This window comes from Mobula hypostoma, chromosome 14, assembly GCF_963921235.1.
Source record: "Mobula hypostoma chromosome 14, sMobHyp1.1, whole genome shotgun sequence".
Lineage (NCBI taxonomy): Eukaryota > Metazoa > Chordata > Chondrichthyes > Myliobatiformes > Myliobatidae > Mobula > Mobula hypostoma.
The window spans coordinates 24,846,507-24,860,431 of record NC_086110.1 but is presented as its reverse complement, the minus strand read 5'-3'; the positions used below and the strand labels follow the sequence as shown (position 1 = coordinate 24,860,431).

The 13,925-nt window shown below is 37.5% G+C and overlaps 1 protein-coding gene across 1 annotated transcript in view; it reads left to right on the top strand.

Moving 5' to 3' along the window:
- The window catches only part of slc12a4 (solute carrier family 12 member 4), an 84,439-nt gene that overhangs the window by 40,978 nt on the left and 29,536 nt on the right, over nt 1–13,925 (top strand). Inside the window, exons 10-11 of the mRNA XM_063066834.1 lie at nt 11,258–11,356; nt 12,708–12,765. Of these exons, the coding sequence (XP_062922904.1) occupies nt 11,258–11,356; nt 12,708–12,765 (157 nt within the window). The remainder of the gene's footprint in view (nt 1–11,257; nt 11,357–12,707; nt 12,766–13,925) is intronic.

The following is a 13,925-nucleotide window of genomic DNA, read 5'->3' as shown; positions in this document are numbered from 1 at the left end:
CAGAATTGATTAGAGAGATTAAGGTAAAAAAAATCCTTAGGGGCAAGTGATCGTAATATGATCGAATTCACCCAGAAATTTGAAAAGGAGAAGCTAAAGTCAAATGTATCAGTATTACAGTGGAGTAAAGGAAATCACAGAGGCATGAGTGAGGAGTTGGCCAGAATTGATTGGAAAAGGACACTGGCACGGATGACAGAGAATAGCAACGGCTGTAACTTCTGGATGTAATTCGGAAGGCATAGAATATGTACATCCCAAAGAGGAATAATTATTCGAAAGGAAAGATGGCACAACTTTGGCTAACAAGAGAATTCAAAGCCAACATAAAAGCCAAAGAGAGGGCATATAATAGAGAAAAAAAAATTAGTGGGAAGTTAGAAGATTAGGAAGCTTTTAAAAACCAACAGAAGGCAACTAAAAAAGTCACTGAGAAGCTTAAGATGGAATATGAAAGTAAGCCAGGCAATAATATTTTTTAAAAAACTTCTTCAAAAACATGAAGGGTAGAAGAGAAAGAGAAAACAATGCTAGAGAGATATTAGTGGGGGACAATGAAATAGCAGATGAACTGAATAAGTATTTTGCATCAGTCTTCATGGTGAAAGACACTAGCAGTCGGGTGGAGATTCCAAGTGTCAGGGGGCATGAAGTGTGTGAAGTTACCATAACGAGAGAGAAAGTTCTTGGGAAACTGAAAGGTCTGAAGGTGGATAAGTCACTTGGACCAGATGTTATACACCCCAGAAAGGAGTGGCTGAAAAGATCATGGAGCCATTAGTAATGATACTTCAAGAATCACTAGATTCTGGAATGGTTCTGAAGACTGGAGAATTGCAAATGTCACTCCACTCTTCAAGAAGGGAAAGAGGCAGAAGAAAGGAAAGCATGGGCCAGTTTGTCTGACCTCAGTGGCTGGGAAGATGTTGGAGTAAATTGTTAAGGATGCGGTTTTGGGGTACATGGAGGCCCATGATAAAATCGGTCATAGTCAGTGCAGTTTCCTCAAGGGTAAATCTTGCCTGACAAGTCTGTTGGAATTCTTTGAAGAAATAAGCTGGATAGGCCAGAAGAATCAGAGGATGTTGTGTACTTGAATATTCAGAAGGACTTTGACAAGGTACCACACATGAGGCTGCTTAACAAGCTATGAGCCCATGTTATTGCAGGAAAGATGTTAACATGGATAAAGCAGTGGCTGATTGGCAGGAGGCAAAGAGTGGCTGACTGCATGTGACTAGTGGTGTTCCACAGGGATCTTTGTTAGAACCAATTCTTTTTACATTATATGTCAATGATTTTGTTGATGGCTTAGTTGCAAAGTTTGCAGACGATATGAAGATAGGTGGAGAGGCAGATAATTTTGAGGAAGTAGAGAGGCCACAGAAGGACTTAGACAGATTAGGAGAATAGGCAAAGAAATGGCACATGAATACAGTATCAGAAAGTGTATGGTCATGACCTGTGGTAGAAGAAATGAAAGGGTTGACTATTTTCTAACTGTAAAGAAAATACAAAATACAGCAGGGCAAAGGGACTTGGTAGGCATTGTGCAGGATTCCCGAAAGGTTCATTTGCAGCTTGAGTCTATGGTGAGGAAGGCAAGTGTGATGTTAGCATTCATTTTAAGAGAACTAGAATGTAAAAGCAAGGATGTAATGTTGAGACTTTATAAAGCACTGATGAGGCCTCACAGAGTATTGTGAGTAGTTCTGGGACCCTTATCTTAGAAAGGATGTGCTGAAACTGGAGAGGGTTCAAAGGAGGATCACAAAAATGATTCCAGTATTGAATGGCTTGTCATATGAAGAGCATTAATTGGCTCTGGGCCTGCATTCAGTGGAATTCAGAGGAGTGAGGGTGACTTCATTGAAATCTATCAAATGGTGAAAGACCATGATAGAGTGGCTGTTTCCTGTGATGGGAGAGTCTAAGAGCAGAGGACACAGTCTCAGAGTAGAGGAGCGTCTGTTTAGAACAGAGATGAGGAATTTCTTTAGCCAGAGAGTGGCGAGTCTGTGGAATTCTTCGCCACAGGGAGCCGTGGAGGCTAAGTCTTTATGTATAATTTAAGGCAGAGGTTGATGGATTCTTGTTTGGTCAAGGCATGAAGGGATACGGGGAGAAGACAGTAGATTGGGCCTGAGAGGAAAATTGGATCAACCATGATGAAATGGTGGAGCAGACTTGATGGGCTAAATGGTGTAATTCTGCTCCTATATCTTATGGTTTTATGGTCAAAATATTTATTGAGTGATTACCTTTTTTCCCCACTGTATTTCCCTACCTTTCATTATTTTTGTATTTAGTCTCACCATAATTCCTGGAGTTTTATGGTTATTAACTCAATGTCCTTGCAAATCTGCCAGTTACTCATATCATAATTTTCTTTTTTTTTTTAATTTTATTTTTATTTGGATAAGGAATTCACAATTATCATGTACTTTTTTCACACATATAACCTTTTCCATTTTTTATATGTATAAAACTACAATTATTTATACATTCTTAAGTACACATTGAGATGATATAAAAGGAAAATAAACATTTAAATAGATAATTATGTACTGTGGTAAATCTAACCTATTAGGCTAAGTAATGAAATTAGTTGTTAAGAAAAATGGTAATAATAGTTTCCATACAACCCTTCTGGACCATTTCCACTGGTCCAAAATGTTGCATACAAGCCTATATACCAACCATTGTAGGTGTTTATATCCCAATTTGTTCGTGCTTGTTCCTGCCCGCAGACATAATTATCCAATCCCTATGTACTTATTTACTTAATTTTTTCATTTTTTTTATCCCTTTCCCAAATCTTTCCCTTTACTTGTGTTAATTCTCTATTTTCCAAAAAAAGAAACAAACATTTAGACTAGGGGTGCTTACGTTAGCAATATTACTGTGTTGATGAGAAGAGCAATATAAATCATTAGGAGAGTCATCTAAAGTCTGCTCGCATTGGGGTTATATATTCAATCCATTTATTCCAGATTTGATAAAATGTTTCTTTTTGAGCTCTCAGGGAGTAAGTCAACTTTTCCATTTTAAATATTTCCAAGATAATTTCGTACCAATCTTCTAATGTAGGTGGTATTGTATTTAGCCATTTTCTAGTGATTGATTTCTTACTTGCCGCTAAGAGGGCCTGCAGCAACTTTATACCTTCCTTCTGTTCAAGGAACAATACATGCCCCAAATAGAGCATCTCAAAGTTCAGAGGTATCTGGGACCTAAATACCTTAACTAATATTCTATGAATACCTTCCCAAAATAGACTTAATTTAGGGCAATCCCAGAAAATATGAAAATGATTTGCCTCCTTGGAGCCGCACCTTCTCCAACACATCACATTTGTATCTTTATATTTTTCCTGATATGGGGTCTTGAAGTATCTTATAATGTTTTTCCAACAATGTTCTCTCCAAGTCAAAGAATTAGTCGAGGACCATTGAAAGCTGCAGATTTTCCCCCAAGCCTCCTCTGAAAGTACCAACTCCGCTTCTTTCTCCCACTTCTCTTTAATATACAGTGTATTTACATTTTTAGCATGGGAGAGTGCATTATATAATCGAAAAACTGATTTACTAGGTATTGAACTGCAAGCCAAATTCAGAATCTTGAAAAATTCTAATTCTACTGTTGATAGGTCTGTATATCTGCAACTCTGGTTAACATAGTTTCGTATTTGAAGGTACCTAAAAAAGTCATTATGTTCTAGGCCATGTTTGTCCTGCAGGATTTGGAAACTTTGTAATACTCTTTTATCTATAAATGAGAGGTAGGTTGTAAGACCTTTCTTTATCCATAGCTCAAATCTTTTATCTCCTCTGTTGGGAAGGAATTCGGTATCATATGCACACCACCTAAAGAGTTTTAACATGTTATTAATTCCACATGAATTAACCACCTTCTGCCATACTTTTAGTGTAAGATTTATCCAAGCATTATTAAATTTTTCCAACTTGGCCATCAATCCTTTGTCAGCTATTGAGGCCTGAAGAGGAAAACTGTCAACTAATCCAAATTCTATTTCCTTCCATCTAGCCTTATATTCCCTATTACACCAATATAACAGAGGGGTTATCTGTGAGGCATAAAAATAATTTCTCAGGCAAGGAAGAACCATACCTCCTCCTTCCTTCCCTAACTGTAAGGTGTTATATCGAATTCTAGGTTTCCTTCCTTGCCAAATGAAGCGGGAAATCCATTTGTCCCATTCCCTGAATTGATTATCATCCACCTCCACTGGTAAAGTACGGAAAAGATATAATAACCGAGGAAGATTATTCATTTTCATAGTATTTATCCTTGAATTTAAACTTAAAAAGGGGATAAGATTCCATCTATGCATATCTGCTTTTATCTCTGAGATTAATGGCCCATAATTTACCTGTGACAGTGTTGAAAGATCCTTCGGCAGGGTTATTCCTAAATATTTTAATGATTTAGCTTCCCACTTAAGATCGTATGTATCCTGCAATTTTTTGGATGGTGTATAATTTAGGGACATAACCTGCGTTTTCTTTACATTTATTTTATAACCTGATATTTTCCCAAAGTCATCCAACAGTGTAAACAATCCTATAAATGATTTTTCTGGTTCACTCAGATAGACCAAAACATCATCTGCGAATAACGCCACTTTCTGTTCAATCCCTGCCACCTTGATACCTTTTACGATTTCGCTCTGTCTTATTAGTTGGGTAAGCGGTTCAATATATAGCGCGAAAAGGAGCGGAGAAATTAGGCATCCCTGTCTAGTGCCTCTCTCTAAAATGAAGGAGTCAGAGAGGTCCCCATTTATCTTAATTCAGGCTGTAGGGCTGTCACATAGAGTCTGAATTACTTTAATAAACCTTTCTTGAAAGCCGAATCTTCCTAACACTCTGTATAGGAATGCCCAACTAACCGAATCAAAAGCTTTCTCAGCGTCCAATCCTACTACCATTGTCCCTGTCTCGTTCTTATTAACCTGTTCTAAGATGTGCAGAGTTCTCCTTATGTTGTCCTGTGTTTGTCTTTGTTGAATAAATCCAGTCTGGTCTAAATGGATTAGGCCAGGTAAAAGCTTTTCCAATCTGCGCGCTAATATAGATGTAAATAGTTTGTAATCTAAATTAAGAACACTAATTGGCTGATAATTGCCACATTCTAGTTTATCTTTACCCTCTTTAGGAATAACTGAAATAATCGCTTCTCTCCAGGAAGGTGGAGTTTCTCCTCGCTGCAAGATCCAATTAAAGGTGTTAAGTAGTAATGGGGCTAACTGTGTCTTCAGGGACTTGTACCACTCTGAGGTAAACCCATCAGAACCCGGGGACTTTCCAGCCTTTAACCTAGAGATGGCCACGTTCAGTTCTTTGACAGTTACTGGTTCTAATAAACTTTCATTTTGTAAATCTGTAAGTTTAGGTAGATCTAAAAAATTCAATACACTGTCTATATAGGGCTCATTGGGGGCCCGGGGTTGGAAGTACAGCTCTCGATAATATGTTTCAAAACTCTCTTGAATTTTCCCTATTGTACTCTCCACAAGCTTTGTCTTTGGATTCTTTATTTTATGAATTGTATTGTCTGCTTGTTGTTTTCGTAATTTATATGCTAATAATCTAGCTGATTTACCTCCTACTTCATAATTCTTTTGTCTCAGGTAAAGAAAATTTCTTTGAGTTTCCAACGTATAAATATCATCAATTTCACTTTGCAATTTCCTAATTTCCTGTTTTCGATTTGAATTACTTTTGTTGCTATCTACAACTTGAAGTTGTTTTAATTTTCCTTGAACTGCTAATTTTTGTGCATTGATTTTTTTCATGTGAGTAGTAATGGAAATAATTTTCCCTCTCAGTACAGCTTTCAATGTATCCCATAAAATCACTGGTGATGTTTCTCCCGTGTCATTAAGGTCTAGATATTCTTTGATTTCTCCCCTTAATCTCTCCATTACTTTTGGGTTATTAAGTATATGTGAGTTTAGCCTCCATAGTGTTTTCCTCATTTTCCTTTCCAGGATTAGAGACATAGAGACTGGGCTATGATCCGACAGATCAATTGTTGCAATATTACAGTTTTTTATCCTGAGTCTATCTGTATTAAAGATAAAGAAATAGTCTATCCTTGAATAGGCTGAATGAGGGGAAGAGTAATATGTATAATCTTTACTAGTAGGGTGTAATTCCCTCCAGACATCTATAATTCCCAACTCCTCCATCAATGAATTCACTTTCCGAGTCAGAGGTTTATTCTGAGTAACTATTCTTGAAGAATCTAATATAGGATTTAATCTAATATTAAAATCCCCTCCACAAATTACTACCACTCGAGAACTGACCATTAGGTCAAAAATGTGTCTATAAAATGACCATTCACTACCTGGAGGAGCATAAACATTCAGCAATGTTATTTCTGTACCTTCTATTCTTCCTGTGATTTTTACAAACCGTCCTTCTTTGTCTCTAGTCTCTGAAATATGTTCATAATTAAGAGTACTTGATATTAAAGTAACTACCCCTCTTTTGTGACTCAGTTTATATGATGAATAAAATATATGCTTAAAGCCCATTCTTTTTAATTTTCCATGTTCAGATTGGCTCATATGTGTTTCCTGGAGGAAAGCTATTTGTGCCCTCTCTTTTTTCAATTTAGACATAATCTTATTTCTTTTAATTGGATTCAAAACCCCATTAACATTATAGGAAATTATTTTTACCAATTCAGTTTGCATTTTTCTCTAGTAGAAAAAAAGCACTCTCCTTTTCTAACCAAACAGTAAGCAATCCCTTCTCAACAGTAAACCAAGACATATAACCACACCCTAGACATTTCTGAACGTATAACATTTGAAAATTTTTCCCGACTTCCCACAGTGAGGCCTGAACACCGACCCGCCTCAGTTCAGAGGGATAACCTCTATCTTCACCGTGTGTTAGAGGGCCCTCAGCAGTTTGAATAATCATAGAGAATTTTCTCCTATTTATATCTCGACCATATTGCTATCATTCAAGTTATTCCGCCTAGTTTATTTTCAGTTACCAGTTTTCATTTTACTTTTAAGTCCGATTTACTCTTTTCAGTCACTTCTCTTAATTAATCTGTATTCTCTGTACATTCGCGTCTGAATATTTGCAGCTTTTCCTTGTAGTTTGACACTCTGGTTCGAGTGGAGCGTCCTCGCCCCACTAACTGCCACGACTTCTGCCGAATCCTCTCCAGTAGCGACTCCGGTTGGGTGATAACTTTAATAGGTAGTCCCCGGTCCGCCAGGTCCAACGTTGCCTCCTCCACCGTAGCGTAAGTTTTTGTCCCTTCGTCGTAAAAGACTCTCAGCCGAGCTGGATACAGGATCTGGAATCTGATGTTGTTTTCCTTCAGGACTCTCTGTGTTTCCGTATATTCCTTCCGTCTGGCAAGAATCCCCGGTGCGTAGTCGTGGTCTAAACTGATTTTGCAGTTGTTCCACATGAAACCTTTCTTTTGCCATGCTCTTTTAAGCACCTCTTCCTTCGTTCTGTAACTGAGAAATCTGATCAGAATCGATCTGGGCTGGGCGCCTGCCGGAGGCTGTGGTGCCAACGCGCGGTGAGCCCTTTCTATCTGTAGGTCTTTTGCGGCCGGTATATCAAGGTTCTCTCTAAGCAGCTTCTCCACGAAGGGAATCATCAATCCGGGTTTACCTTCGGTTCCTTCGGGAACTCCGTAGATCCTCACATTTTCCCTTCTCGAGCGGCCTTCTTGATCTATTAGTTTCCACTGGAGCTGGTCTTGTAGCTTCAGCATTTCTGCTATCACTTCCTCGGCGTTTTGTAGCTTCTCTTCAATTCCAACAATCCTCGCTTCGGCTTCATCTATCCGCGAGTTAGTTTTTACTATTTCTCCTTTAATATCTTCCAGCTGTTTGCTGTTATCTTGTCGGAACTCGCGAATCTCTCCGAGAATCAAAGACAGAGTCACCGATTTCCCCCTCATTATCTCCGTCCTGGCTTGCCGTGGGGGAGCTAGGCCCGTCGCCTTGCTGCATCTCTTTATGTTTATCAGCCTTCGAAGCGGACTTTTTATTCTTGTTCTTAGACATCATCCTTGCCCCTTTTATTAATATAGTTATGCAATATTAAGTATTTGTCTAAATTCGATTTTGGGGCAGTTTACCTTCTTTTTTGTCGAGAGACCTTTTCCTTACGCCGCCATTCCCTTGATGACCCGGAAGTCCTTCCCATATCATAATTTTCATACTCGCATAGAACTTTTGTGTCAAATTGCTGTATGTTTTTGGGAGCTGCAGTAACTCCCAAAATACGAAATAATGTGCAAAACATATATGTGCATAATCTTTATATATAGCATGTTTTTTGCTATGAAATTAAACACAGGTATATGGAAGTTGTTCAGTGAACCTTTGCTATACTTAGAACATTAAACACTCGTCTGTGCAAATAAAAGTTATGTATGGACAGTCGTATTTAAATAGTACTAATTTTATAATTATCATTTTCATTCACTCATGTTCTTTATTTAACATTGCCCAATGGATAAATGTCGGTGTTCTGTTCCATTTCTGAACCAGATTTGAACTGACTCTTCCGATTAGGATTTAAAATTTAAACACTTCTTTATGACTTTTTGGAATATATGTATAGTGCAAGTACAATAATAAATAAAACAGCTTGTGGATGACTGATTGCATCTATATCAACCAAGAATGGAACTATCAAAATCAAAACAAACTGCTGGAGGTCTTCTAAAAAAAAGTAGGAAAATGATGAGAACGTTCAGCATGTGAGGCAGTATCTGGTACCTGAAAAAAGATAACCTTTGTGGATTGAAAATCGTAAGTCAGAACTGAGAAAGAGAAAAGAAGTCCACTTTCAAGTGGCAGAGAGGTTGAGAAATGCATAGTACAATAGGAATACCTTGCGCTTGAGTTGCCATGGGAATAAACTGTTTATGAAGTATGTTCATGCTTTTACCTCTTGTGGTGAGAGGTTTTGCCTTTTACCACTTCTCATGCAGTGAATTACAAACCATCTCAACTAATTCAGTTCCATGCTAATTTTTCTACTTAATATTAAAACTGTTTTTCTAACTGATTTTTTCAGTCAAGAAAGGTGGATTTTTTGTTTGCCGGAACTGTTGATCAACCCAAAGGTCTCTGACTAATGCCTTCTATTCTTTGAATAGATACTGCAATCTCTAGTATTCCCCGTCTTTGCTGAATGTATCTCTTCCTTGCCCCAGAAATGGGATATCTAATCTCTTTGTCACCTTTCTTTTCAATAAAACTTTTGACTGACCTTTCTTGGTTATTATTATTTGTGACCAACATTTGAAAGATTTTGTTCAATGGATTTAAGTGAGAGTATGATGCACTTGAAACTCCTTTATCATCCATCCCATCCTACATGAAACCTTTGCCCTTCCGGCAGGTAATGAAGTAACCTCCTCTTGAAGTATGCTGATCATTGAGCACTTAGCCTCACAAATGCAATGGTGCCATCTGCTGCTCAAGGTCTGAAATGCAGATTTCAGGTGATGGTTGATGCGCCTGATATGCTTCTGCGTCAAATCTACGCCGTAGGTACTGCGTACCCTACACCATACCCTATGCTGTAGGGTGACGTGCACCTCCCTAAAAAAGTAACTCACACGTCGCGGCGACACAGACCGCAACAACTGTGATTGGTCCGCTTGGTAGCATCGCATTTCCTCCTACGCATTTCTGGTTGCTTTTCTCCGCCATGTCTGTACACTGATGTGAGATAAATGGTTGGAGATGATGAACCAAATCGTCAAATCTACCTACCGACATCTGAAGATATTTGAAATGCGTTTCCTCATCCATGTCTCTCACTCGCGAAGAAACTCAACACAGTGGCATAGAAGCCCCACCGCCAACTAGCGCTTTGGCAGTGAATTGCAGAGCAACGCAGACACAACAACGCATGCTCACTACGGCGTAGAGCTACGCAGAAGTATAAATCAGGCCTACGGCATAGCCCGTACGCAGAGGTATAAATCAGGCTTTACTGCTTGTGTGGTTGTCCAAGATGCAAACAATATCCTGAATGTCACACATGGTTCAGGAAGTGCATTCAAATGAACTAAAGTTATCTGCCCTGACTTTTACTCAACTACTCTCAGCTTTATTTCTTTTACTTTGTTTAAAAAATGATTATGTTCTCAACTTAATAGCCATCAATTCCTCGTTCACCTTCTTTACCAAATCCCATCCCAATTCACAACCACATTCCATACATCCAGTTCTTCCCCGCGTACCAATTGTTAATTCACTAGGTATTACCCCTTGAAACTGTATTTTTACAATCACTTAAAGCAAAAACTTGCCTTTCTGAAAAGCAACAGTCCAGGCATTTCCAGTTCATTGGAAAAGATTGGTGATGCTCCATGTGACGTTCCTAATGAAACTGTGGCATTTTAGAAACATTTGGTTTATTGTAGTAATTCTACAATAGGTAAGATTCATGTTTGATATCACTGGCATATGTCATGAAATTTGTTGTTTTGCTGCAGCAATATACTGTACAATAATAAAGAATATAAATTACAATAAGAAGAATATTTTAAAAAATAAATTAAATATGTAGTACAAAAAGTGAGGGAAAAAATATTGAGGTAATGTTCATGTCCATTCAGAAACCTGTGGTGAAGGGGAAGAAGTTGTTCCTGAAATGTTGAGTATGTGACGTCAGGCTCCTGTACCACCTCGATGGTAGCAATGAGAAGAGGCATGTCTTGAGTGATGGGAGTATTTAATGATGGATGCCTCCTTTTTGAGGCATCACCTTTTGAATGTGTCCTGGGTGCCTGGGAGGATAGTGCCCATGATGGAGCTGGCTGAGTTTACAACTTTATCCTGTGCAATGGCACCTCCATGCCAGGCAGTTAGAATACTCTCCACAGCACATCTGTAGAAATTTGCAAGTAGGAAATACAGTTGGTTTTGGAAATACATTTTTACTGTAAATGAAGGCTGTCCCTAGGTCATGTGGTGTATTTTAATTTGATGTGTGATAAGAATAGAATCATCATAGTGCTGCTAGGTAAGTTGTATACTTGTTCTCTACCTAATAAAAATTAAAAGCTGTACCTGCAGATTTACATGCAATTTCTAATCTTTTCTGCCACATTCAATGTTCTACTCATTTTATCTATTAGTTTATGTGAAGTATAAGTTGTATTTATAACCAGAATTTAGATTTCATTGTCACTATAATATCCATTTTCTGCTTCTATGTGTTAGGTATCATGGCTGGTTCCAATAGATCAGGAGATCTGAAGGATGCACAGAAATCTATTCCTGTTGGTACAATCTTTGCTATTGCTACAACATCACTGATTTGTATCCTTTTTTATTTAATTGAAAATACTGCAGCATATTTTGCAACTTATCTCTAAATTTAAAATCTGAGTTGGTGTTTCGAGCAGTTTTAATAATTCCATGCAGTATGAAGCAGTTTGTTTGCTTTTCTCTGTTTATTATCTCTCAGGTGATGTATTGACAATTAAAGAGAAGAGAGGTCCTGACTTGATTTATTTTAATTAATTGCCAGTACTATTATTAAATGTAATTATCCATTTGTTCCCTTTGAATTTTCACTGTGGCTCAGTTAGTGCTATTCTCTCCTTTAGGTCAGCTGATTCTAAAGTTCAAGTTGATTCCAAATACTCAAATACACTATCTAAGCTGGCACATCAGTTAAGTTCTAAAGGAATTATGCACTTGCCAGGTATCATTATTTTAATGAATAGCAATAGATCTCCCTAATTGTAGTTGGAATTTGACTTCCAAAATATTTTAATAACTGGGTAAATGACACATTGCTTTTTGTTGGATTCTTAGACGAAATTGGATGTTGTATCTGCTACAGTAGTGTTACTGCAGTGACTTTTTTTTAAAAAGGCAATTAATTAACTGTTCTAGCATTTATGCATACTGCAGTAGGCACCATATAAAACCAATCCTTTCTTTGTCTGCTGGGAAGTCTAATCTGCATGTCCTATTTTCTTAAGTTTATGTTGGCATTCTTTGGTTTAGAGTTTGGATTTTAAAGTGCCGTTGGGATTCACTTTATCTGCTTCCTTAATCAACTAAAGGAATATTTTCATTCCAGGCCTGGAAACAGTAATCAATTCCTGCCAGTTTTGTCATTCATTGTAGTTTAATTTCTGAACGCTTTAATTTGCTTGAATTCTCTGCTTTTGAGAAGAGGTGGCTATTCTAAACATTATTAAACAATATTGTTTGAAGAAGTCTACCTGGTTTCTTTTTTTCCCAGAAAAGGCCTGGTGTCCAGAAATCTATAATACAGTACATGATTCAATTCAATTGTTAATAAGATTTTTACCAAATTCTGCAAAATACCAGCACAGCTGACATACCATTCCTGTTTAGATTTCTTGGTTGAAAATGGAAGAACGTTTGTACAAACCACACCTGCAGTTAATTGGAGAAGATGTACGATACTTAAAAAATTATGAACTTTGTACTCTTGAGGTTTGGAATAATGATTTTAATATTCCAAATCATGATGTTAGCTTGTAAAATCCACTCTGTTTATTAACTAAGTACTTTTTTCAGCAGTATATAAATTTGAATCAAGTGACAGGACTGGCTCAATGAATTGAATGACCTAATTCTGCTCCTGTCTTATTGTCTATGTCTATATGGACTTTTCTTGACTGTTGATCAGACTTGAGTAGTGTGATATTATTTGGAGCCTGCATTGAAGGTGTTGTGCTTTGTGATAAGTAAGTTCTATCATTTTAAAAACTAAACACCTCAGTTCAAAATATATTTGATTTGTCCATTGTATTTATTGTTTACCAATAAAATTATTTGTACTTAATCATTAATCTTTTCTTAAAGTATAAATATTGATAACTATCATACCTTGAAAAATAATATTGTTAATTAAAACCAAAGTTGTAATTTAATTTATCTCTGTGCATGGAGGAAATGTGTACATTGTGCCCATTTTCCTTATTAGTCTGTCCCCACAGTACTAGATCTTTCCTAGCCAATCCCAAGCTACAAATATACACTAATTTGTTGGTTGTTTGATCTGATGGATAGACCATTACCCAAATATTTTGTAAAATTTTGATCCTTTGTTCCTTTTTTGCACAAAAATACTGAGTTTGTGTTCACCAGTCCACTTACCCCAACTTCTCATCCCAGCCTTGGCCTCTGATGAGAGATTTACCTGAGGTGAGAGTGATATCAAAGTATTTGTGACATTAAGGGGCCCTGATGGAACTGAATCCCTTGAGAGTTGAGGGTGTCTGTTTCCTGGCATCAAGAAAGATGGTAGTGAAAGCCAATCATCTCCACCCGAACTGGTAGTATGGGTGTTCCTTCAGCCAATGTCCTACATCCAACCATCTCCATCTGTTTTGTTGGTGGTCTTCGACACAGATATTTGAATTTGCATTGAAGGGTTCAATTCCCTTTCCAACCATGTGAATTGCAAATTAGTCCCTGCCTACAAGCATCAAGTGAGAGCACAGTATACAGGCTCAGAAAGATAAATGCAGGGTAACACCTGTGCCCTGCATATAATAATAATGTTATGTCCTTAGTCCAATATCACAACAGTTTATATGACTGATGCACTTCCTGTAGTTTTTGATCCTGTTTATCATAAAATCACTGGTGGCAGGTTTTCTTCTTCATCTGTGCCATTACCCACTGCTGTAGGTAATGCCATCTGTTATATCAACAAACTAACCATTATGGAGCCTCTGTGATGTTTGTTCTCTCACCTCTCGCCTTTCAAAGATATTGACAGAGTTTTTATTCTTGGGCACAATACAGCAAAAAATCCTTGTCAGCAAGAAATCCAGGTCAACAAACAGATGCTGTCTTATCTCTCAGTTTATAATATGTGTGGCCTTAAGTGGGGTTAATG